General features: G+C 44.1%; 1 protein-coding gene across 2 annotated transcripts in view; it reads right to left on the reverse strand.

Annotated features, from left to right (window-relative positions):
• The window catches only part of nbeal2 (neurobeachin-like 2), a 333,823-nt gene that overhangs the window by 97,019 nt on the left and 209,376 nt on the right, over positions 1-27,428 (reverse strand). For both annotated transcript variants that reach the window (XM_070894760.1, XM_070894755.1), the window contains 8 exons: positions 25,824-25,957; positions 16,039-16,198; positions 14,812-14,914; positions 14,053-14,203; positions 11,843-12,001; positions 9,958-10,117; positions 9,089-9,177; positions 5,563-6,294 (listed from right to left, as the gene is read on the reverse strand). In XM_070894760.1, the coding sequence (XP_070750861.1) occupies positions 5,563-6,294; positions 9,089-9,177; positions 9,958-10,117; positions 11,843-12,001; positions 14,053-14,203; positions 14,812-14,914; positions 16,039-16,198; positions 25,824-25,957 (1,688 nt within the window). The remainder of the gene's footprint in view (positions 1-5,562; positions 6,295-9,088; positions 9,178-9,957; positions 10,118-11,842; positions 12,002-14,052; positions 14,204-14,811; positions 14,915-16,038; positions 16,199-25,823; positions 25,958-27,428) is intronic.

Genomic DNA, 27,428 nt, shown 5'->3' on the forward strand with positions numbered 1-27,428 from the left:
AACATTCCATGGACTCTGGTTCAGCTCCTATGGATTGGAGGGTAGCTAATGGAACCCCACTTTTTAAAAAGAGGGAGAGAGAAAACAGGGAATTATAGGCCGGTTAGCCTGACATCGGTGGTGGAGAAAATGCTGGAATCAATTATTAAAGATGTAATAGCAGTGCATTTGGAAAGCAGTGACAGGATCGGTCCAAGTCAGCATGGATTTATGAAAGGAAAATCATGCTTGTCAAATCTTCTAGAATTTTTTGAGGATGTAACAAGTAGAGGGGACAAGGGAGGACCAGTGGATGTGGTATATTTGGACTTTCAAAAGGCTTTTGCAAGGCCCCACACAGGAGATTAGTGTGCAATATTAAGGCACATGATATTGGGGATAATGTATTGATGTGGATAGTGACGTGAATAGGAAAGCAGATTATTATCTGAATGGTGACAGATTAGTAAAAGGGGAGGTGCAACGAGACCTGGGTGTCATGGTACATCAGTCATTTAAGGTAGGCATGCAGGTACAGCAGGGACTAAAGAAAGCAAATGGCATGCTGGCCTTCATAGCGAGGGAATTTGAGCATAGGAGCAGGGAGGTCTTACTGCAGTTGTACAGGGCCTTGGTGAGACCACACCTTGAGTATTATGTGCAGTTTTGGTCTCCTAATCTGAGAAAGGACATTCTTGCTATTGAGAGAATGCAGCGAAGGTTCACCAGACTGATGCCGGGATGACAGGACTGACATATGAAGAAAGTCTGGATCGAATAGGCTTATATTCACTGGAATTTAGATGAATGAGAGGGGATCTCATAGAAACATATAAAATTTTGATGGGATTAGACAGGTTAGATGCAGGAAGAATGTTCCCGATGTTGGGGAAGTCCAGAACTAGGGGTCACAGTCTAAGGATAAGGGATAAGCCATTTAGGACCGAGATGAGAAGAAACTTCTTCACTCAGAGAATTGTGAACCTGTGGAATTCTTTACCACAGAAAGTTGTTGAGGCCTGTTCGTTAGATATATTCAAAAAGGGAGCTAGATGTGGCCCTTATGGCTAAAGGGATCAAGGGGTATGGAGAGAAAGCAGGAATGGGGTACTGAAGTTGCATGATCAGCCATGATCATATTGAATGGTGGTGCAGGCTCGAATGGCCTACTTCTGCACCTATTTTCTATGTTTCTATGTTTATGTTTACACAGATCCACAACCCTCTCAGAAAAGAAATTTCTCCTCATCTCAGTTTTAAATGGGCGACCCCTTACTCTAAGATTATGCCCCCTTGTTCTAAACTCATTCATCAGTGGAAACATCTTCTCTGCATCTACCTTGTCAAGCCCCCTCATAATCTTATACCTCTCAATCTTCTGAATTCCAATGAGTAGAGGCCCAACCTACTCAACCTTTCCTCATAAGTCAACCCCCTCATCGCCAGAATCAACCTCGTGAACCTTCTCTTAACTGCCTCCAGAGCAAGTATATCCTTTCGTAAATATGGAAACCAGAACTGTACGCAGTATTCCAGGTGTGGCCTCACCAATACCCTGTATAACTGTAGCAAGACTGCACTGCTTTAATACTCCATCCCCTTTGCAATAAAGGCCAAGATTCCATTAGCCTTCCTGATCACTTGCTGTACCTGCATACTAACCTTTTGTGTTTCATACACAAGTACCCCCAGGTCCCGCTGTACTGTAGCACTTTGCAATCTTTCTCCATTTAAATCATAACTTGTGCTTTGATTTTTTTATGCCAAAGTGCATGACCTCACACTTTCCATCTGCCAAATTTTATACTCCATCTGCCAAATTTTTGCCCACTCACTTATCCTGTCGATGTCCTTTTGCAGATTTTTTGTGTCCTATTCGCACATTGCTTTTCCTCCCATCTTTGTATCATCAGCAAACTTGGCTACGTTACACTCAGTCCCTTCTTCCAAGTTGTTAATATAAATTGTAAATAGTTGGGCAGAGGGAGGCAGCGGGCGATGATACAAAGGTGGAAGCCTTTGTGATGAAGAGGAGATGGGGTAAAATTCCCTTCTTACCTGAAGAAGGTACTTTACCCAGCACTCTCCTCAGTTCGTGAGAGCTTGCATTACCTGACAAATACATACTGATCAGATTGGAACCTTGAGTGTTATGTCCAGTTTTGATCACCAGACACACAGGAAACGTTCGAGCGCTTGAGGTGGACAGAGAAGAGACACCAGAATGCAAGCATTGTGATTTGCATGTGATATATGAGGTACTGTAGCTGAAAGTATATTTATGGAAGGCATTAGAAAGATACGCTCAGGACTTTAACATTTACTAGATGGACTGCAGCCACCCGATACATTCCTATGTTGCTATGTGATTGATCCAAACTGACGAATTGAATTACGCTGGAAAGTGAATGTACATAGATATTAGGTGAGGACTCGATTTGCCTCAACTTCATTGTTCTTTCTCGACCAGGTTAAATGACAAGATTCACAGTTGGTCTCATGGGTGAAGTACTGAACTGTGCCCCAATGTAAGCCTCCACCTTCAGGAGAGGAGGTGGGGAAGTTGAGGGATACAACAAACTGATCACTTCAGGAGGCATCAGTCAAAAGGGGGGGTTCAATCTTTGGCTTCTAAGATCATCCTAAGGAATCATTAAAAGTCTCATTTAAAGTGGTCAGGAACATGCCAGAGGCCGTGAAGAGAGAACTTACAGACTTAATAAACCGATCAGTGTTAAATATAATTTCAATTCTCCTATGCTTTTTCATACTTTTCAATCAGCTTCTAGAAAACTTTGGGGCCAAAATTCAGGGTCCGGATATAGCCCGTTACCACGGCGGCCATGTGGCGGAATCGAGTGGCGGCCACAACCCAAATTCAGCTCGGGGATTTTTCGGCCTGTCCTCACTTCCGCCCCGCTGCTGTCAACCGCCGCGAGCACGTCATCAAAGCGCGCACCGCCGATCTACTGCACCTCCAGCACACTCCGCCCCAAGTTTACCTGCAAAAATCTTTGTTCCGCCGTGCGGTGCCCCCGACTGCTTTTTCTGTCGGTGCACCTTGTTCTGTGTGTGTGTGTGGCAAGGCAGCGCAGCGGCCCTTCAAGGGGAGGGCACACTGCGTGGCCGCCATATTTTTATTTTTGCCGGCCGACTTCCCGATCGGCTGGTCAATTATTCCGGCTGATCGGGAAGGGAGTCACGCCCCCAACAGGCAGTTTGGCAGCCCCTCTTGGGTGCCAGGCTGCTGGCCCGGCCGAAACCCTCCCTGATGGCCCAGTGGCCGAACCTACAGAATCGCCGATTCTCTCCCCTTTAAATGAGGGGAGAGACGCGGTGATGTACACGCGCAGTGACATCACCACCGCTCCGCTGCTGAGTGACAGCGGTGGAGACTTGGTCCCACTTCCGCCCATCATCAGGACTTACCGCTGCACTTCCGCCCCCATTGTGACCGACTTCCGGTCTTGACGCAAAAAAAATGACAAAGACCTAAATATCGATCAGGAGGCGACCGCTTCCCATGCGGCGGTAAAACCAGATAAGAAATTGTAGGTGCGCTAGGTTTCTGGCGTGCCTGAATTTCGGCCCTTTTGCACTCAGATCTTTTTTCAGAGACAGATGGATGATTAATGTTGTACTGGGCATGCTCTTCCAATCTTTACGAAGAATATTCCAATTTGTACTAAGAATATCAGTATTGAGCGCTTCCAGGTCAGCTACAGCACGGGTTAGATATAAAATAAAGCTCCCTCTGCACTGCCTCATTAATACTCCCAGAGCAGGTACAGCACAGGTTAGATACAGAGTAAAAGTCAGTCAAAATTGCCTCAACTCAAGATTGGGTGACCATCTGCTTTCCACGTGCAAGCTTGATTCTGACCATTCATAGGGCACAAGTTTTCGCCCTCTGTAAGAACGGCGCACCTCCCGAAGGTGCGCCAATTTTTTGGAATAAAAAAGGCGCTGAAAACTTACCTTGTGATTCTGCGAGCTCCTCAAACGTTCTTTGTGCTCAGCGCGGCACAGCACAAGGGGTCGGGGGCGTAGCCATGTCCCTGCACTGAAAACAGTGCCGGGACCTCTGCACATGCGCGCTAGAGTGTGCGCGCATGTGCAGTAGCTCCTCGCCCTCGAGGCTGCGTGAGAGGGGCCCGAAGCACACTGGCCCTAGCCCTGGCAGAATGGGCTCACCGGGTGAAGATCGGACTCGGGTGTCCCTCCCTCCTGTTCAGCTCCCACCCCCGGTCAGCTCCTGCTCCCCCACCCTCCCTCCCTGCCGTCCAGCTCCTGCTCCCCCCACCCCCCTCCCGTTCAGCTGTTCCCCCTCCTCCCCCCTCGTCGTCGGCGGGGCCCTCCCGTCCAGCATCTTGCTGGGGGCGGGCCCCGCCCGAAGTCTTCGGTGGCCCGGCTTCCACTCGTCAGCGGGCCTGTTCAGCCTCCTCCTCCTCCTCCTCCTCGTCCTCTCTCCCCCTCCTCCTTCCCCCCCCACTCCCCCCCTCCTCCTCTCTCCCCACCCCTCGCTGTCAGAAACACAGAGAGACACTGACAGAGACAGAGAGAAAGGCACTCTGTTGGAGGGCTCCCAGTGCTGCAGTCGGTGAATAGAAACTTAATTTTTTATTTATTGATTGATTGATTATTTTTTTTATTGATTTATTGATTTATTTATCATTTATTATTGATGATGGCTCTTTATTTGTAAAAGTGAAGGTGTTTAATGTTTGTAAATCCACCTTCCCCCCCGCCCCCCTCCCCATCTCTCATTCCCTGCGCCTGATTTATAAGAGTAGGCAAGGTTTTTCTGAGCATACAAAAATCTACACTTACTCTATTCTAAGTTAGTTTGGAGTAAGTTTTCACTGTCTAAACTTGCAAAGCAGACGTAAGTGGCTGGACACGCCCCCTTTTGACAAAAAAAATCTGTTCTAAAATGCAACTATTCTAACTCACCAGAACTGGAGCAAACTAAATGCTGAGAATTGCAATTTCTAAGATGCTCCATTCTAAACTAGTTGCAACTCAGGCCGAAACTTGAGCCCCTGTAGTGGACATGGAGATTTACTCTGAGCTTGTGCTGTGCTACAGCCTGCCTGGGATGCTGACAACAGGTGTCAAAAGTGGAAATGTGTTTAGCTCCCCAGCACGGAAATCCCTCATTTTGGATACAGGAACATGAGTAGGTCATTCAGCCCCTCAAGCCTGTTCCATCATTCAGTTAGATCTTGGCTGATCTGTACCTCAGCTCCAGTGACCCGTCTTTGCTGAACACCATTACCCAACAAAACTACCGCCTTCAGTCTTGAAAATTTCAATTGTGCCTCAGCATCCACAGTCTTTTGGAGCAGACAATTCCAGATTTCTACTACCCTTTGTGTGGGAAAAGTGCTTCCTAATTTCCCTACAAGGTGGCCGAGCTGTCCTCATAATTTAACCCGGTTACCACCAGTATAATTTTGGTAATTATGCACTGTACCCACTCTGGGCTGAAAATATATCCTTCCTGAGGCGCAGTGCCCAGAATTGAATGCAATGTGAAGAATACAGAAATATTATAACAAAAACCAAGGAGGGCTGCGTTACCTGTGGGTTGCTGGTATTGGAAGCATCATCACTGGGGAGATTCTCCTGGTAGCTACTGTCATCCAGGACATTGGAGAGACTAGAACTTTTCCACGTCCGAATCCCTGGGAAGGGTTTGAAATTCTCCATAGGAGACGGCGTTTCGGATGTGCTGACTGGAGTCAGGTTTCCACTCTCCATAGTGGTAAAGGAACTGCCACTCCCCATTTCCATTCCCAGATCAAAGGACGGGAGCGTGAAAGGCGACTGGGGCTGGTAGAAAGCATCATCGGAGATGTCGCTGGGGATGGCTTCACTCAAGCCTGGGATGTCTATCGTATTAGAGGAGGAGTGGCTAGTTCGGTCCAAGGAGTCGAATGACTTGAAGTTCAAGGAGTCGTAGGACTTCATCTTGCTGGATGGGAAGCTAGGAGACATGGAAAGATCAGAATGCCCTTCTGAAATGTCTTCATTGAGATCCATGTTGAAGGGGAGAAAAACCTCAGAGTCCTGGAAGTCTGACTGGCTATTCATGCGATTTATCAGCTCTCTGCCTTGTTCTTGGATGAGGTCTTGGCTCTGATCAGAGTTCTTAATTAAGTCTATGGAGTAGCTAATGAACGAGCTTGATAGACTGGCCTCTCGAGACTCGTATGACTCTTTGACGTAGAGTTTGGTCAAGTTGTCCTGCCATCCAGCCTGTTTTGCCAATTGACGAACAATATCTTGCTGGGAGTAAATCAGATGGAAAAGCTAGAAAATAATTGATAGTTTAGAACAGAAATAAGTAGATGGGAAAGTTCAGTGCAAGACTAGACTAGTCAGCCCAACAGCCTGCTCCATATAGAGCCATGTATGAAATTACCATGAACTTCCATCCCCGCCATTCCCCATCATTGACTGTTGATCCCTTATTTCAAGGAACACTTGTTCCTTCCCCTACCTCCCTGATAAGAAAAATCAAACAGTGCCATTAATGTCTCTTTTAACCCTCAAATTGCCTACTCAATACACATGTCAATGTACCTCCTTTTCAAGGTGTCAATTAACCTCAAATCAATTCCTTCTGTGGCAGTCTGTTCCAGGTCTACTGTTCTATGGTGGTGTTGGAGGGGAAACCATTGTCTTCTAATCCCCAAACTTGGTCAAGTCTGTGAACTTTATACGACCATCTTTGAGTCCTACGGCCATTTGAGTATGATAGTATGTTGGTATGGTATTGGAACAGCAACCCAGAAGTTGTCAATCCATCACCCCTGTGCTCACTGACCTACATTGGCTCCCGGTCCACCAACACCTCGATTTAAAGATTCTCATTCCTTGTGTTCAAACCATCCATGGCCTCACCCCTCCCTATTTCTGTAACCTTCTCCAGCACTACAACCATAGAATTATAGAATGATACAGCACAGAAGGAGATCAACTTTGAAAGAGCTATTTAATTTGTCCCACTCCCCTGCTCTTTCCACATAGCCCAGCAAATTTTTCCTTTTCAAGTATTTATCCAAATCCTCATTGAAATTATTATTGAATCTGCTTCCACCATTCTTTCAGACAGTGTATTCCAGATCATAACTCACGGCGGAAAACATTTTTTCCTCATGTCACCTCTGTTCTTTTGCCAATTACCTTAAATCTATGTCCTCTAGTTACAAATCCTTCTACTACTGGAAACAGTTTCTCCTTATTTGCTCGATCAAATCTTCAAGATTTTGAACATCTCTATCAAATCTCCCTTAACCTTTTCTGTTCTAAGGAGATCAGTTTCTCCAGTCTTTCCAAGTAACTGAAGTTTTCCATCCTTGGTACCATTCTAGTAATTCTCTTCTGAATCCTCGCTAAGGCCTTGACATTCTTCTTAAAGTGTGGTGCCCAGAATTGGCCACACTACTCCAGCTGAGGCCGAACCAGTGTTTGAAAAAGGGTTAGCATAATTTCCTTGTTTTTGTACTCTATGCCTCCATTTAGAAAGCCAAGGATCCCATATACATTTTTAACAGCCTTTTCAACTTGTTCTGTCACCTTCAAAGACTTGTATACATAGACCCATAGTTCTCTCTGTTCCTGCACAATTGCCTTTCCTCATTCTTCCTCTCAAAATTATTCACTTCACACTTCGCTGCATTAAATTTAATCTGCCACACATCTGCCCAGTTCACCAGTCTGTCTATGACATCTTGAAGTATGCTACTATCCTCCTCACTGTTTACTACATTTCTGAGTTTCGTGTTATCGGCAAACTTTAAAATTATGCCCTGTATACACAAGTCCAGTCAATAATATAGGTCAAAAAGAGCATAACTCCTCTAAACCTAACAATCTTGTTATCACTGTTTTCCAAATGTTGCCCCACATGCTCCATTTGCCCCATTTCATTCCCCAGAACTAGATCCAGCACTGCTTCCTTCCTCGTTGAGCTGGAAACATACTGATCAAGAAAGTTCTCTTGTACATATTTCAGGAATTTCTCCCTCTCTTTGCCCTTTACATTATTTTCCCAGTCTATATTAGTATAATGGAATCCCCTTTTATTATTACTCTAAAGGTTCTTGCATCTTTCTGCAATTCTCTGTTCTATCTCCTTCCCACTATTTGGTGGTCTTTAATATACACCCAGCAGCGTATTAGTTCCGCTATTGTTTCCTAATTCTAATCAAATAAATGTTGCCTTTGAACCTTCAAGTACATCATCCCTTTCTAGTGCTGTAACAATATCATTGATCAATGCAACCACCCTCCTCCTTTTTCTCCTTCCTCATCTTTCCTGAATACATTGTAGCTGGGAATTAAGTGCCCATTCTTCCCCTTGTTTGGCTTCTGTAGAGGCCAAGCAAGCTATTCAGGTTAATTGGGGATTGGCAATAATACATATTTCCTTGGTACATCAACCTTATCTATTCATTTCATAATAATAAACTGTATTACTTCTTAGAATAAACAAAGTATTATTAATTTATTTTTAATGCATCCTTTTCATCCCTAATTTTCTACCATTTGCTCTTAAAGGCACCACTCATGCAGGGTTATATTTCCATGGGTGCTGACAGTTACTGGAGACAGGCTTGGTCTCTGGTTTCTGCTGGGTTATTGAATAGTGCCTTGAAGAGATGCTGCCCTTTCGGCCGGTGGTAGGAGTGTTACATCTGGTTTTCCTGGCTTCAGAAAAGAAGAAGTTAGAGTCTCTGCTCCCGATCACTGTCCTATGACTCCTATTGGGAAGTGCACATGGGGGTTGCTGGTGCCAGTCCAAAAATTATCAGATTTATTGACTTCAATTTCACAACTCGCCATGGTGGGATTTGGACCGTCAACCTTTGGATTGCTGATCCAGTATCACAACCATCATTATGGATTCGTAAGTCAAACATGAATACACTGCGTTGCTAGATATAACACCTCTGTATATATAACACACTGCTGGGTATAATGCCCCTGTCTATATAACAAACCGTGTACATCAGTCATATGTATCCCCAATGATAGAGTATAACATTCTGTGTAAAGGCATATAATAACCACGGATGTTACAGTCTGATGTTTCACTTGCCTTTCGACAGACGTCCAGTCGCACAGTTAGGTCTGCTCTGTGAGACAGATAAACCACGGCAACCAGGTCCTTGTAATTTGGGACAGGATCTTAAAAGAAAAGTGAGGCTAGCATTAAAAAACAGAGAGAGGGAAAATTAATCTTCTTTACCAATGAAAATCGTATTTCGGATGAGACATTAAACAAAGACTACCCTTTCACGAGGATGTAAACGATTGCACAGCACTAATCGAACAAGAGCAGGAGAGTTCTCCCGGGTGTCCTGGCCAATATTTATCCCATAACCATTATCAGTAAAAAGATGCTGGTAATCTGAAATAAAAACAGAAAATGCTGGAAATACTCAGTAGGTCAGGCAGCATCTGTGGAGACTCTGTTTCTCTCTCCACAGATGTTGCCTGACCTGCTGAGTATTTCCAGCATTTTCTGTTTTAATGTCACTGAAAAACAGATTATCTGCTCATTATCTCATAGCTGTTTGTGGGATCTTGCTGTGCACAAATTGGCTGCTGAATTTCCCACATTACAACAGTGACTGCACCTCAAAAAGTACTTCATTGGTTGTAAGGTTTTTATCAAATCCTTTTAACATTTTAAACACTTTGATCAGATTACCCCTCAATCTCCTATACTAAAGGGAATACAAATCAAGATTACGCAACCTGTCCTCATAATCTGACCTCTAAGTCTCAGAACACATTCTGGTAAATCTGGGCAGCAACTGTAATCGGAGGGTGTGCAAAAAATTAGCAGTTTCAAGCGATGCTAGGCAAATATAAAGGGAAAGGCAACTCTGTGAACTCCTCTACTCAGGGCTCAAATGGCAATAAATCACTCGGCAGCGTGTTGGGGTGACATCAGGTACTTACCTGAGCACAGCACTTGCTCTGAGAGGCACCGAATGAGTGACATCGAGGCAGGAAATTCATTCAGGAAGGAGGTCAGACCCTGGTACCCAATATCCTTCAGTTTCAGTCGCAGCTTACTTCTCTCGTGAACTTTCTCGTACTTCAACATCTTGGACATTAGCTGGCCAGGAAATCAAGAAAAAAGTCAATTATTTTCAATCCAGCAGAATGTAAAACAAGCCGCAGTCTCTATCACTTGTTCTGTGCTGCCGACCAAGATAACTTCATACCCCCAATGCCTCTAAATCAGCACAAATGATAGGGCCATTCAGCCCCTTGAGCCTGTTCCGACATTCAATTCGATCATGGCTGATCTGTACCTCAACATAGCGTTACTTCATCGGAAGGCCGGCGGAAACCCATTGATTACGTGAGTGAATGGAGTTTCCGCCACATGAGGAGTTACTTTTCTAACAAAGTAACGCCAGCGGAGTGAGAGCAGTTCAGAGGACGGTCCTGGCCATTTAAAAATATATATATATAATTAATTCTTGGGATGCAGGCAACACTGGCAATATTTATTGCCCATCCCTAGTTGCCCTGAGAACACTAAGGGGTAATCTGATGTATGCAAGATTTGGATCATATGTCACACACAGATTACCCAAAAGAGTCTTAGGAGTCATAGGTCATTTTATTAAGGAGCGGTAGTTCAAATATAATCAAATACAACACACAATCAGGATAGACGTAGTAGACATAGGACCATAACAAGCAGCTGGTATCGGCCCCAGTCGGAGAGAGGGCTAGCATGTGTGAACAGCTCTTCTCTCCACCGTCTGTGCTAAAATCTCTTCCGATATCTTTTTTACTCTCTTTTTAGGGGTGGGCCTGGGGTAGAATGCGGACAGGACCATCTAACCTGTAAGGGCTCTTCTTAAACCAATGATTTCTTACATGTAGCAGGTCATGCGCCGTGTTGTAGGACCCAGCCAGTTTTCATCCTACTGTAATCAAGCGGAATGGACTATCGGGCAGGTTCTACAACTGACAGGTAATTTGCTCTGTCCAGGCAGTGAAAGTGAAAATTAGCCCCGAAGAAGTGAACCAGGTAGTTTGGACTGGGATCCGTTATACTGCTAACACCAGCTAATGGTGGCTGATTCCTTTCTTTGAGTGATGTTACTAGAACAATCCAGCAACTTTTACAGTCATTTTGTTTTCCTGGTGCCAGCCCACAAACTACCAAATTTATTCAGTTCAGTTTCGCAGTTTAACATGGTGGGATTTCAACTCACAACCTCTGACCTGCAAGCCCAGCAGTCATTTAAGATTGATTTGAAATGGGCATGAAGGGGTTTGGGAATACAGTGGGTATATTGGGATTAGGACTACTGCTTGCCTCGAGGATAAACATCAACACGTATTGCAAAGGCAAAATACCATGGATACTGGAAATCTGAAATATAAACAGAAAATGCTGGAAATACTCAGCAGGTCAGGCAGCATCTGTGGCGAGAGAAACAGAGTCAATGTTTCAAGTTGATGACCTTTCGTCAGAACTGGTCAGACCGAATGACCTGTTTCAGTGTTATAATTTTTATTTAATTCTGTAACCACCAGGCTATAGAACCCTATTTGCGTGTGGCAAGTGGAGGATGTTTGGGAGGAATGTCTGGTTCCCGAAGCTATCCGCCACCTGGAATTTTCCTTGTCTCCTGCATGGGTCTGTTGTAGGCTAATTGAAAGAGATTGATTGATATGATAAGTCAACAACTCCATTATCGTTGTATCATGTGACTACCAGGATGGGAGAAGAAAAACTAGATGGACCGTGGTGTTTTTTCATCCAGCAATTCCTATGTTCCTATTTTAAGGGTAGGCAGATTTGCCCAGAACAACTCACCCTAAAGATTTTCTCACGCACTTCATCCGAATACTTCTTCTGCAGGATCAATGAGTAGAACACCTCCACATTGCCAGAGTCAAACAGCAAGGTATAGAGCTGGTCTCGAGAAGGACCTCCCTTCAACAGACTGAGTAACACGTCCAGAATACCACAAAGCTGAGAAAAACAGAGAACTTTTATTCGGTGAGGCTCAGGACATAGGAAGCCAAAGAAAATGACTATCCATCATGAGGAACAGCCATCAGTGGATCATATCACAAACTCAACCCTCAGCATTTGATTGTCCAAGGAAAGGACTTGTAAGTGTCAGCCTTGGCTCAGTGGTTGCACTCTTACATCCGAGTCTGAAGGTCGTGAGTTCAAGTCCCACTCCTGGACTTGAGTACACAATCCAGGCTGGCACATCACTGCAGTACTGAGGGAATGCTACACTGTCTTAAAATGAACATCCCACAGGTGATTTTGATGTGTAGCATACGATGCGTTGTCAGAGCAATTGTGGCATCTGACCGATGTTGCCAATAAGAGGCATTTTCATGGTCGGAGCTGATTTAAATTTTTACAGGTAAGCTTCCCGCGTGTTTCCAGCATTGCTAAGCAGCTCGCCTACTGGAAGGCAGGAGTTCTGATGGGCCATCTGGCAGATCGAACTGAAAGGGGATGGTCAGAATGAATAGTTGGGTTGTGTAGGGGGCGGGGGGAGGGAGGGATAAGCGCAGAAGTTGAGTAAGTGGATGGAAGCTTTCTCTTGGCACCAGAGGAGGAGCTATGATGCTCATGCTGGCCCCACAAAATACCTTCCAATGCCATACAGAACTCAATTTTCAACGGCCTCCAATGATCCCCTTTAAGGAAGGTTGGTTTGGCCACGTTCTGTTATGGGTGGTGCTTGCTTTGGATGTTTAACCACACAAGTTGCATCGAGGTCCCAATGGGCCATATTGTAATGAGGCTCCTACCTGTTTCTGGTGGGAACTTTGGCTATCTATTCCAAGGCCTGGGTCAAAACAGCAGTAAACTTTTCCATTGAGATTTTGATCTCGCTATCATCCCATTTCAAGAGGAATTAGAGGATCCCATGGCAACATTTGACAAAGAGCAAGGAGTCCTATTGGTTTTGCTCAACCAACACCACCAAAAAAGATGCATTATCTTTTCATTTATTCATTCATTTGCAGTTTGTGGGATCTTCCTGTGAGTAAAATGGCTGGAGTGCTTACCAACATAACAACAGCTACTGAACTTTAAAAAAAAACATTGGTTGTGAAGGCTCTTTGTGTTACATAAATGCAATAAATTTGATTCATTTCTGTTTAAGAGCAGCGTGTAACATTGAAAAGATTAGGATAGAGGATGAGGTAAATCTAGTCGCAGCTAGATGACACCAAACTCAGATTTTAGAAGCTTGTAGGGTGAAGGTAAGACTGCAAAACTCTGCTGCCGATATCCTAACCTCACCACAGCATGCTCATGCATCATCCCACTGTGCTGGCTGATGTACTTTGGCTCCTGGTCCACCAAATCCTAGAATTTAAAATTATTTTCTTACTTGTTCAAATCCCTCCATATCCTTGCTCCTCTCGACCTCTAATCTCCTCCAGCCCTACAACCCTCGAAGAACTCTGCATTCCTCCAACTGTGGCCTCTTGCGCAGCACCCTCAGACCCTTCATCTCCCGGTCATGCTCTCAGCAGTCTAGGCCCTTAGCTCTGGAATTCCAACTGAACCTCCACCTCTCCAGTTTAAGACTCTCATTAAAATTTCCATCCAATAAGCACTTGTGAAGCACTTCGAGACATTTTCCTACATTAAAGGTGCTATATAAATGCAAGTTGTTTTGTAGCTGTTGAGCATGACAACAATTTTGAGGTCCAGGTTAAAAAAAAAGTTGGAATGGGAGATGGTGTGATAAGAATTGGATGGGTTTTGGAAAGGGCATGAATTGGTATGGGACTTTCCTCATTCTTACAAGTTAACCTCCTCCCATTATGCTTGGGCAGAACAAATTCATCTTGGTTGAGTTTGAACACAATAACAAACAGCATAAAGACGAGTTACAAATGGATGGGGAAAGGGACAATGAGTTTCCTCACCAATCTGGTTCCGATATCATGGAAGGGTTGACTTGTCATGGGGGGGGTCACACGTTTATCTATCAGTAACCCTTCTGGATGAATTCTGAATAGCAGTTGCACCAAGCGCCTTACCTGATCATCATCGTTCACTGTCGCCATGTAGGAGATGATGTTGTGCAACTCCTCTGTTGAAACTGCTTTAGTGATGAACTCTTTCACCATGTTGAAGAGTGACAGTTGAACTGTTTTAACATCAGCTGTGATCTGGTTATCCTTCTGTGCACTGAGAAGGAGCAAATAATGAAAGTGACCATGAAGTTGCTCCATCCCTCAAACACGGTAATTCCAACATCACACTTGGTTTCTTGGTAGCTTGGTTTTTATTCAATGTCCTGAACAAACAGCACCAAACTCCCTTTATGAAAGGAAACCTGTTGCTCTTACCTGGTCTGGCCTATATGTGACATCAGTCTGTACCAACATGGTTGACGTTTTGCTGCTCTCTGACTTGCTGGGCCAGTTCACTCAGTTGTATCAAACCACTAGCAGTGATACAAAAAGGCAGGCCACTACCAACTAGAGATTGGCAATAAATGCCAGCCATGCCAGTGACACCCACATCCAATAATTTTTTTAAAACTCTGTACAGTTACTTACCCGTACCCTGCTGAGTAAACAGCAACTCTGTAGTTACTCAGCAAGTAACCATTACTGTGCTGAATAAACAGTAATTCTGCACAGTTACACAGTGAGTAACTCTTACCTATGTATAACCGGTAACTCAATACAGTAACAGTAACTAATCCCTACCCTGTTGAAAAACCAGTAATTGAACAGTAGATATTCACTGCCTTCAACCCAATGGCTCACACAGTAACCCTTCCCACTCACCCATAATGTGTCCGTATGGAGTCAAGTATGTACTGCACGCCATACTTCCTTCTGATGCGCTGCTTGTGATCTTTGATAATTGTGGAGAAGTACTGTATGTGCCCTGTGAGTGTAAAGGGAATCAGGCAGTCAACTTTCAACCTAATCACACATCCTATCGCTAATCTCAAATTACCAGGAACAGGAGCTTTTTGATGCGCAGAGACTTCAGGTGAACTTTACAGAAGGCCACCTTCAGGGCAACTAGGGATGGGCACTGAAAGCCAGCCTTTCCAATGACATCCATATCCCAAGATTGAATTTTTTAAAACAGAGAGTAAGACAGCAATTTATTCTCATCAGGGTGAGAGATGTTAGCGCTGGAGAATGGAACACTTTCCATTTCAGGCATATTATCAGCATCAAATAGGTCAGACAAAGCACAGCCAATAACGCTTCCCCAACAACATGCTTCAGACCAAACTGGGGTATGGTAGTTGTAGTGGTTACGTTACTGGATTAATAATCCAGTGACATGCACTAAGAAACCTGAAAACATGAGTTCAAATCCCACCATGGCAATTTCAGAATTTGAATTTTGGTAATAAAAGATTATCAGTAAAAATGACCATGAAGTTGCTGGATTTTCATAATCTGGTTCACTAATGTCCTTTAGGGAAAGAAATCTACTGTCCTTACCTGGTTATGTGACTCGAGTCCCAAACAAACATGGCTGACTTTTAACTTGCCTCTGAAGTGGCCCAGGAAGCTACTCAGTTGCATCAAACCTTTGATGGGCAATAAATGCTGGCCTTGTCATACCATTGCATTCCATCCTATCCCATTCCAACCCTTGGTCATCCTGGTTTGCAGACACTAAACTTCATTTTAACTTTTCTGAAAATCTTCTGTAAGGTTGGGAATTTGCCATTTTAAATTTACTCTTTGTTTTAATTTTTACCACCATCAGAGGGGAGGGAAGATTTAGATTGGGTCAGGCACGTTCTGGCAGCTCAGTACATGACCACACAGGAGATCAACGGGCCAGGGACAGAGCCCAAATTCCAAAGACTTTCAGTGGGCATCGACTCGGTGAGTACATTATCATTTTTTGGGGGCTGGACCATTTTCAGTACGGACTTGATTTATTCCTCTCCCTTCCTCCTCCCCCAAATCTTTCTCCCTCATGCACAGACTGAGTTTCGCGGACCAGTAAAAGGTTTTCTAAATAAAAATGCGAAGCCTTACCCAACCGAACGGCGAAGTCACTGTGGCTCCAGATGCGGAAGTCGAAGAGCAGATACTGGTACATGTAGTGGAGTAGGAGGTTATTACCTTCACTAGCAGCCTGCTCCATTAGGAACTGACAGGCCATTAGTACATTCATATCCACTCTATGGCTCGGAACCTATGTCAAAGAAAGACTTACATTTATATAGCATCTTTCATGATGTCAGGACATCTCATAGTGCTCTGCAGTAAATTAAGTACTTTTGAAGTGTTGTAATACAGAAAATGCAGCAATTGTGCCCAGCAAGATCTCTCAAACAAATGACCTGATAATCTATTTTTAGTGATGGTTTTTTGAGGGATAAATATTAGCCAGGATTACCCTGCTCTTCTTCAAATAGTGCCATGCCCATGGGGAAGGCAGCGAGGGCGTCGGCTTAATGTTTCATATGAAAGATGGCACCACCGAGAGTACAGCACTGCCTCAGTACTGCACTGAGGTGTCAGCCTAGACCTTGTGTTCAAGTGTCTAAAGCAGGACTTGAACCCATGCCCTTCCAACTCAGAAGCGAGAGTGCTGCCACTGAGCCATAAAGAGACAGAGTGGCTATCAGGAATGTGAATTTTGTAATAACATATAGACAAAAAGATGCAATCCTGTGCTGATATTAATAATGGGTCATAAAGGATTGCAGATTTATTAAAGATTAAATGTTCCACATACGACCAGCACTTGACATCAAAGAAGATGCTTTGCTGCAGAAGATTCTCATATTACATAGAAACATAGAAAATAGGTGCAGGAGTAGGCCATTCGGTCCTTCGAGCCTGCACTTCCATTCAATAAGATCATGGCTGATCATTCACCTCAGTACCCCTTTCCTGCTTTCTCTCCATACCCCTTGATCCCTTTAGCCGTAAGGGCCATATCTAACTCCCTCTTGAATATATCCAATGAACTGGCATCAACAACTCTCTGCAGCAGGGAATTCCACAGGTTAACAACTCTCTGCGTGAAGAAATTTCTCCTCATCTCAGACCTAAATGGCCTACCCCTTATCCTGTATCCCCTGGTTCTGGACTTCCCCAACATCGGGAATATTCTTCCCGCATTTAACCTGTCCCGTCCCGTCAGAATCTTATACGTTTCTATGAGATCCCCTCTCATCCTTCTAAACTCCAGTGTAAAAAAGGCCCAGTTGATCCAGTCTCTCCTCATATGTCAGTCCAGCCATCCCTGAAATCAGTCTGGTGAATTTTCACTGCACTCCCTCAATAGCAAGAATATCCTTCCTCAGATTAGGAGACCAAAACTGAACACAATATTCCAGGTGAGGCCTCACCAAGGCCCTGTACAATTGCAGTAAGACCTCCCTGCTCCTATACTCAAATCCCTTCGCTATGAAGGCCAACATGCCATTTGCCTTCTTCACTGCCTGCTGCACCTGCATGCCAACTTTCAATGACTCGACCCTTAAGAAGTCTCTCTCAACCAATGCTTATGATCTCAATTCATTGATACTATTTCTAGCTGGACTAATCCATAGGCATTCCATAACTCTTTACCCACTTTTGGTATCAATCCCTATCAAGATGTCGCTAGTCCTGTTAAATATTACGATCTCAAAGGAGGGGGACAATACCTGAGCAATTGGAACGATTTACAATGTTAGATAGTATGGAATCCAGGAAATTAAGTTGGATAGCCAGCAGTTTAGTAGGAATGGGGTCAAATTGCCACTTACAGGATAGCTTGAAGAGGAACTGGAGTGTGGTGGGGAGAACCTGGAGAGGGACGTGGGTTCAAGGCTAGGGCAGGGGGAAGTGTCGCGAGAGGCTTGGCTTGGTGGGCAAAAGGGATGGGGGGGGGTGAAGCAGCAGAGGCAGGTGAACAGATGGTCTCAATCTTCATGATAAAGAAGTCCATGAGCTCTTCACACGAATGGTTGGAGGTGAGGGTGGATGAGGCAAAGGAAAGGGCTTTAAGGAGGCGGTTGATAGTGGAGAAAAGAAGCCAAGGATTAACTTTGCTCTCCTGGATGATCCTGGAGTAGTGCACAGTTAAGGCATAGCGCGTGTTGCTCCAAGTTTCCCATCCCTGGCATCATCCTGGTGAGTCTATGCTGTACGCTCTCTATGGTTTTACTGCCCTTTCTGTAATGGGTTACACAAATTGTGGCCGAACCTTTGTGTAAATTCCACTTTATTACTTTACTCTTGTGGTCTGTGCTTCTAAGATAAATTAAGAATAATTACTCCAGCTCTAATTGAGCAGGAATTGGCACCCACTAAATGTCTGCAAATGTAGTTAAAACTAACAAGTTTATAGAAAATGTTTACTCCAAGATAGTGACATCTGACAAAACAACTTTGTTAAGTTCAATGAAACTCATTAACTGTAATGAGACCTTATTAAGTTTAATGCAACCTCGTTAACCAGAAAGGAAGTCACATCCCTTACAGTCATTTGAAGTTTACACTGATTAACTTTTCCGTGATGCTGCTCTTACAGAGACATTCGCTTCCGTCCCCAAATCCCTACAGAGGGAACATTCACTTTTTTTCATGTACAAAGTGTAGCATTGCAGGATGGATGGCAGTTTGAACAAACTCAGATTGTGTGGCTAAAACTGTTCCAATCAAACATAAACAGGGCATCACCTTTTAAAAGAAAAACTTGTTTGTATGTTAATTTTGTGCTCCTGAAGGTGAGGAATATATCCCTCAACACTGTCCCATCAAACATTCCCAGGCAGGCACAGCACGGGTTAGATACAGAGCAAAGCTCATTTGCAGTGTCCCATCAAACACACCAGATCAGCTTCAGCATAGGTCAGATATTGAGTTAAGCTCCCTCTATGCTATCCCATTAAACACCCCAGGACAGGTATAGCACGGGTTAGATACAGCGTAAAGCTCCCTCTACAGGTTTCCTTGCAAATGTGTCTCAGCTTCAACCCATGTTTGCAGATTCATTCTTCTTCTTCTTAGGCAGTCCCTCGGAGTAGAGGATGACTTGCTTCCACACTAAAATGACTTCTCAGGTGACTGATGAATCCGATGCGGGACCTGCAGTCTGGGTCACAGATGAGGCAGACGGTGGTTGAAGGAACGTTGGTTGAAGGGACGGGTGGCTGGGGTGCTTGGGTTGTCGTGCGCTACTTCCGCTGTTTGCGCTTGGCCTCCGCTTGCTCTCGGTGAAGAGACTCGAGGTGTTCAGCGCCTTACCGAATGCTTCTCCTCCACTTTGAGCGGTCTTGGGACAGGGATCATTAGAATGATACTAGCCTTAGAGGGTTAAATTATCAAGGCAGGTTGCATAAACTTAGCTTGTAGTTCCTTGAGTATAGAAAACTGAGAGGTGATCTGGTAGATGTGTTTAAAATGTTAAAGGGTTCAAGTGAGTAAATGCAGAGAAACTAGTTCCTCTGATGGGGGGAAAACCAAGAACACGGTCACAATTTATATTAATGATTTAGACTTTGGAATCAAAAACAGAATTTCTGACTTTGCGGATGACACCAAATTTGGGGGGTGGGTGCGGTGAGGAGAGCAGGGGTGGAGAGTTAGTACTGAGAAGAGTGCAACAAATTACAGGAAGACACAAATAAATGGCAAATTAATTTCAAGTAAAAGTGGAGGGCAGAGAAACCCAAGGCAAAAAGCAAAAAGGGCCACATTACAGCGAAATTCTAAAGGGGCAAAGTGTGTTAAAAAGACAAGCCTGAAGGCTCTGTGTCTCAATGCAAGGAGCATTCGTAATAAGGTGGACGAATTAACTGCGTAGATAGCTGTTAACGGATATGATGCAATTGGCATCAGGGAGACATGGCTCCAAGGTGACCAAGGCTGGGAACTCAACATCCAGGGGTATTCAACATTGAGGAAGGATAGACAGAAAGGGAAAAGGAGATGGGGTTGCGTTGCTGGTTAAAGAGGAAATTAACGAAAAATAAACGATCTCCTTGTAAAAGATCCTCTCGGAATGAATGATCACAGTATGGTTGAATTTGTAATACAGATTAAGGGTGAGGAAGTAGTGTCTCAAATGAGCATACTATGCTTAAACAAAGGGGACTACAGTGGGATGAGGGCAGAGTTGGCTAAAGTAGACTGGGAACACAGACTAAACGGTGGCACAATTGAGGAACAGTGGAGGACTTTTAAGGAGCTCTTTCATAGTGCTCAACAAAAATATATCCCAGTGAAAAAGAAGGGCGGTAAGAGAAGAGATAACCAGCCGTGGATAACCAAGGAAATAAAGGAGAGTATCAAATTAAAAACCAATGCGGAGAAGGTGGCCAAGGTTAGTGGGAAAATAGAAGATTGGGAAAATTTTACACGACAGCAAAGAATGACTAAGAAAGCAATAAAGAAAGGAAAGATAGATTACAAAAGTAAACTTGCGCAAAACATAAAAACAGATAGTAAAAGCTTTTACAAATATATAAAACGGAAGAGAGTGACTAAAGTAAATGTTGGTCCCTTAGAAGATGAGAAGGGGGATTTAATAATGGGAAATGTGGAAATGGCTGAGACCTTAAACAATTATTTTGCTTCGGTCTTCACAGTGGAAGACACAAAAACCATGCCAAAAATTGCTGGTCACAGGAATGTGGGAAGGGAGGACCTTGAGACAATCACTATCACTAGGGAGGTAGTGCTGGACAGGCTAATGGGACTCAAGGTAGACAAGTCCCCTGGTCCTGATGAAATGCATCCCAGGGTATTAAAAGAGATGGCGGAAGTTATAGCAGATGCATTCGTTATAATCTACCAAAATTCTCTGGACTCTGGGGAGGTACCATCGGATTCGAAAGCAGCTAATGTAACGCCTCTGTTTTAAAAAGGGGGCAGACAAAAGGCAGGTAACTATAGGCCGGTTAGTTTAACATCTGTAGTGGGGAAAATGCTTGAAACTATCACTAAGAAAGAAATAGCGGGATATCTAGATAGGAATAGTGCAATCAAGCAGACGCAACATGGATTCATGAAGGGGAAATCATGTTTAACTAATTTACTGGAATTCTTTGAGGATATAATGAGCATGGTGGATAGAGGTGTACCGATGGATGTGGTGTATTTAGATTTCCAAAAGGCATTCGATAAGGTGCCACACAAAAGGTTACTGCAAAAGATAAAGGTACGCGGAGTCAGAAGAAATGTATTAGCATGGATCGAGAATTGGCTGGCTAACAGAAAGCAGAGTCGGGATAAATGGGTCCTTTTCGGGTTGGAAATCGGTGGTTAGTGGTGTGCCACAGGGATCGGTGCTGAGACCACAACTGTTTACAATATACATAGATGACCTGGAAGAGGGGACAGAGTGTAGTATAACAAAATTTGCAGATGACACAAAGATTAGTGGGAAAACGGGTTGTGTAGAGGACACAGAGAGGCTGCAAAGAGATTTAGATAGGTTAAGCGAATGGGCTAAGGTTTGGCAGATGGAATACAATGTCGGAAAATGTGAGGTCATCCACCTTGGGAAAAAAAAACAGTAAAAGGGAATATTATTTGAATGGGGAGAAATTACAACATGCTGTGGTGCAGAGGGACCTGGGGGTCCTTGTGCATGAATCCCAAAAAGTTAGTTTGCAGATGCTGCAGGTAATCAGGAAGGCGAATGGAATGTTGGCCTTCATTGCGAGAGGGATGGAGTACAAAAGCAGGGAGGTCCTGCTGCAACTGTACAGGGTATTGGTGAGGCCGCACCTGGAGTACTGCGTGCAGTTTTGGTCACCTTACTTAAGGAAGGATATACTAGCTTTGGAGGGGGTACAGAGACGATTCACTAGGCTGATTCCGGAGATGAGAGGGTTACCTTATGATGATAGATTGAGTAGACTGGGTCTTTACTCGTTGGAGTTCAGAAGGATGAGGGGTGATCTTATCGAAACATTTAAAATAATGAAATAACAAGATAGAGGCAGAGAGATTGTTTCCACTGGTCGGGGAGACTAGAACTAGGGGGCACAGCCTCAAAATACGGGGGAGCCAATTTAAAACCGAGTTGAGAAGGAATTTCTTCTCCCAGAGGGTTGTGAATCTGTGGAATTCTATGCCCAAGGAAGCAGTTGAGGCTAGCTCATTGAATGTATTCAAGTCACAGATAGATAGATACCAATAAGGGAATTAAGGGTTACGGGGAGCGGGCGGGTAAGTGGAGCTGAGTCCACGGCCAGATCAGCCATGATCTTTTTGAATGGTGGAGCAGGCTCGAGGGGCTAGATGGCCTACTCCTGTTCCTAATTCTTATGTTCTTATGTTCTTATGATGAACCATGACACCCAGGTCTCGTTGTACCTCTCCCTTTCCTAATCTGCCGCCATTCAGATAATATCCACCAAAGTGGATAACCTCACATTTATCCACATTATACTGCATCTGCCATGCATTTGCCCGCTCACCTAACCTGTCCAAGTCACCCTGCAGCCTTTTAGCGTCCTCCTCACAGCTCACACCGCCACCCAGTTTAATGTCATTTGCAAACTTGAAGATATTACACTCAATTCATTCATCGAAATCATTAATGTATATTGTAAAGAGCTGGGGTCCCAGCACTGAGCCCTGCGGGATTCCACTAGTCACTGCCTGCCATTCTGAAAAGGACCCATTTATTCCGAATCTCTGCTTCCTGTCTGCCAACCAGTTCGCTATCCACGTCAGTACATTACTCCCAATACCATGTGCTTTGATTTTGCATATCAATATCTTGTGTGGGACCTTGTCAAAAGCCTTTTGAAAGTCCAAATACACTACATCCACTGGTTCTCCCTTGTCCACTCTACTAGTTACATCCACAAAAAATTCCAGAAGATTTGTCAAGCATGATTTCCGTTTCATAAATCCATGCTGATTTGGACCGATCCTGTCACTGCTTTCCATATGCGCTGCTATTTCATCTTTAATAATTGATTCCAACATTTTCCCCATCACTGATGTCAGGCTAACTGGTCTATAATTACCCACTTTCTCCCTCCCTTCCTTTTTAAAAAGTAGTGTTACATTAGCTACCCTCCAGTCCATAGGAACTGATCCCGAATCGATAGACTGTTGGAAAATGACCACCAATGCATCCACTATTTCTATGACCACTTCCTTAAGCACTCGAGGATGCAGACTATCAAGTCCAGGGGATTTATCGGACTTCAATCCCATAAATTTCCCGCTTTGTAAGGATATCCTTCAGTTCCTCCTTCTCACCGGACCCTTGGTACCCCTAGTATTTCCGGAAGGTTATTTGTGTCTTCCTTTGTGAAAACAGAACCAAAGTATTTGTTTAACTTGTCCGCCATTTCTTTGTTCCCCATTATAAATTCATCTGAATCTGACTGCAAGGGACCTACATTTGCTTTCACTAATCTTTTTCTCTTCACATATCTATAGAAGCTTTTGCAGTCAGTTTTTCTGTTCCCAGCAAGCTTCCTCCCATACTCTATATTTTCCCCCTCCTAATTAAACCCTTTGTCCTCCTCTGCTATATTACAAAATTCTCCCAGTCCTCAGGTTTGCTGCTTTTTCTCGCCAATTTATATGCCTCTTTCTTCGATTTAACACTATCCTTATTTTCCCTTGTTAGCCACAGTTGAGCCACCTTCCCCGTTTTTTTTTGCCTCCAGACAGGGATCTTTAAATGTTTGCCATTGCCTATCCACTGTGTACCCTTTAAGTATCACTCGCCAGTCTATTCTAGCCAATTCACGTCTCATACCATCGAAGTTACCTTTCCCCAAGTTCAGAACCCTAGTCTCTGAATTAACTGTGTCACTCTCCATCTTAATAAAAAATTCTATCATATTATGGTCACTCTTCCCCAAGGGGCCTTGCACAACAAGATTGCTAATTAGTCCTTTCTCATTACACATCACCCAGTCTCGGATGGCCAGCCCTCTAGTTAGTTCCTCGACATATTGGTCTAGAAAACCATCCCTAATACACTCCAGGAAATCCTCCTCCGCTGCATTGCTACCAGTTTGGTTAGCCCAGTCAATATGTAGATTAAAGTCGCCCATGATAACTGCTGTACCTTTATTGCACACATCCCTTATTTCTTGTTTGATGTTGTCCCCGTCCTCACTACTACTGTTTGGTGGTCTGTACACAACTCCCACTAGCATTTTCTGCTCTTTGGTATTCCGTAGCTCCACCCATACAGATTCCACATCATCCAAGCTAATGTCCTTCCTTACTGTTGCGTTAATTTCCTCTTTAACCAGCAACGTCCTGAGCAGCATCAGGCGATTGCGGAGAAGATTGGTGTTGTTGTTGGTGTTGCTGGTGTGCCTGGTGATGTTGTGTTGGGGCTGATTGTGGTGGGATTCTGAGGACCAAGGTGAGATTTTTTCAAGGGCACTGATGCTGATGGAATAGATGTCAGCTGAAGTTAAGATGACAGGAGCAATCTGTCAATGGTGGAGAGATTGCTCTGGATAGAGAGTTCACTCCAAACCTCCATAGAGCTGAAACGTGTATTCCAAATCCTGAAGGTTCCAGCTTCTAAGATTGGAAATTGAACAGCTGTGAAATGGTAGCTTTTGTGCCGCTTTTGCAGCTGTCAACAGCAATGGGGAGTCATTGAGAACCCAACCCACTTACCTGATGTGTTCCCTGAGGGATGTGAACCTCGTGAAAAAGTTGGAAAAATCATTAGGACCTGGCAAGATGCTGCTTAAATACCTTTAAACAACTTCTTAAATATTTCAATTTTTTTGTCCCACCGCTTCGTGCCAGGTCTGAAAATTGCAGGCAGAGCCGGCACTTGGGAAATTAACAAGGAAGCGGGTTCAGAGCGGGATACCGCCCGCTGTCAATCTTTGATTTTGACAGAGGACCCACGACCAAACCCGTCCTCTGAGCTCCGGCAAGATTCCGGCCAATGAGTGTGTTTCCATTGTGGGGAAGAGCAAAACTAGAGGCCATCAATATAAGGTAGTTACCAAGAAATCAAATAGGAATTCAGAAAAAACTTATTTATCCAAAGGATGGTGAGAATGTGGAACTGCAGGGAGTGGTTGATGCAAATAGTATAGATGGAGTTAAGAGGAGTCCAGGTTGAATTATGAGAGAGAAGGGATTAGAGGATTATGCTGATAGAGTTAGATGAGGAAGAATGGGAGGCGACTCGAGTGGAGTATAAAGACTGCCATGGACTGGATGGAATGAATGGCCTGTTTCTGTGCTGTATATTCGATGTAATTCTATGTAATCATCTCAAAATTAGAGCTAGGCTGTTCAGGAGGGAAATTAGGAGCACCTTTTCACTCAAAGGAAAGTAGAAATCTGGAACTCTCTGCTCCAAAAAGGCTGTGCATGCTGTACAATTCAAATTTTCAAGACTGAGATCAATAGATTTATATTGGGTAAGGGAATTAAGGGATATGGAGTAAAGCCGGATAATGGATTTGAAGTAGAGATCAGCCATGATCTAATGGAATGGTGGAGCTGGTTCAAGGGACTGAATGGCCTACTCCTGCTCATATGTTGCAACCTCAGTAGAATGCCTCTCACAGCATCAGTGTGACCAAATTTGGGGGCAGTTGTGTGCTGTTGTGGCCTGTGGCCACTGGGATTCGAATTTTGTACACTGACTTTCTACATCACAAAGGACTCTTACAAAAAGTAGATATCTTCAAGCCACCATGGATTGCATTTAAAACCCCAAGTTGAAAGGCCAGCATCTAACTCACTGCAACACCCAGACCCCATTTTTAAAAGAGGAAGCCATCAATGTAACCATGTGGCAATCTGGAGCCCTGCTTGGAGGTGTGGAGCAGGGGCTGCTTCCAACAATGAGGCCTTACCTTTTGTAGCAGGGCACCTATGACAGCTGGGCCATTGCACTGGATGAAATTCTCCTGGTTTATGGGATGGTTTCGGATTAAGTTCTTAACCAGTAGCAAGAAAGCGGCTACGCTATTCCTCTCCAATTTGCTTTCTATAAAATAAAATCACAAAACAGTTCGAATGAAGATGGCTCCTTTAATCTCATCCTTACAGTATACTAACTCCACCGTCTCTCCTTTCCGATTAGTGCCTTTCCGAGTTCACACTTAGCAGCACAAAGCTCCATTCGCTAGGAGACGATAATCGTGAATTAGAACGCAGAGATCTGCGGGTCCCGCAGAATTTTTTCGGACATTTATGGGAGTAAAGTCCTTTGAAAAGAGCTGACCCTTATGCCTAATAGATGCTCCCTATGGGTGAAGCTCTGCCAGAAACTCAAGACCCGCAGTGAGGGTTGAACCCACAACCTACTGAATGAAACTGAGCCAATCTGACATTCATTAAAATAAGAACATAAGAAATAGGAGCAGGAGTCGGCCCCTCGAGCCTGCTCTGCCATTCAATATGATCATGGCTGATCTGATCATGGACTCAGCTCCACTTCCCTGCCCGCTCCCCATAACCCCTTATCGTTTAAGAAACTGTCTATTTCTGTCTTAAATTTATTCAATGTCCCGGCTTCCCCATCTCTCTGAGGCAGTGAATTCCACAGATTTACAACCCTCTGAGAGAAGAAATTTCCCCTCATCTCTTTTTTAAATGGGTGACCCCTTATTCTAAGATCATGCCCTCTAGTTCTAGTCTCCCCCATCCTCTCTGCATCCACCTTGTCAAGCCCTCTCATAATCTTATATGTTTCGATAAGATCACCTCTTGTTCTTCTGAATTCCAATGAGTAGAGGCCCAACCTACTCAACCTTTCCTCATAAGTCAACCTCCTCATCTCCGGAATCAACCTAGTGAACCTTCTCTGAACTGCCTCCAAAGCAAGTATATCTTTTCATAAATATGGAAACCAAAACTGCACACAGTATTCCAGGTGTGGCCTCACCAATACCCCGTATAGCTGCAACAAGACTTCCCTGCTTTTATACTCCACCCCCTTTGCAATAAAGGCCAAGATTCCATTGGCCTTCCTGATCATTTGCTAGACTTGCATACTATCCTTTTGTGTTTCATGCACAAGCACCCCCAGGTCCTGCTGTACTGCAGCACTTTGCAATCTTTCTCCATTTAAATAACTTGCTCTTGGATTTTTTTCTGCCAAAGTGCATGACCTCACACTTTCCAACATTATACTCCATCTGCCAAATTTTTGCCCACTCACTTAGCCTGTCTACATCCTTTTGCAGATTTTTTGTGTTCTCCTCACACATTGCTTTTCCTCCCATCTTTGTATCATCAGCAAACTTGGCTATGTTACACTCAGTCCCTTCTTCCAAGTCGTTAATATAGATTGTAAATAGTTGGGGTCCCAGCACTGATCCGTGCGGCACCCCACTAGTTACTGGTTGCCAACCAGAGAATGAACCATTTATCCTGACTTTCTGATTTCCGTTAGTTAGCCAATCCTCTATCCATGCTAATATATTACCCCCAACCCTGTGAACTTCTTTCTTGTG

This window comes from Pristiophorus japonicus, chromosome 1 (assembly GCF_044704955.1).
Source record: "Pristiophorus japonicus isolate sPriJap1 chromosome 1, sPriJap1.hap1, whole genome shotgun sequence".
NCBI lineage: Eukaryota > Metazoa > Chordata > Chondrichthyes > Pristiophoridae > Pristiophorus > Pristiophorus japonicus.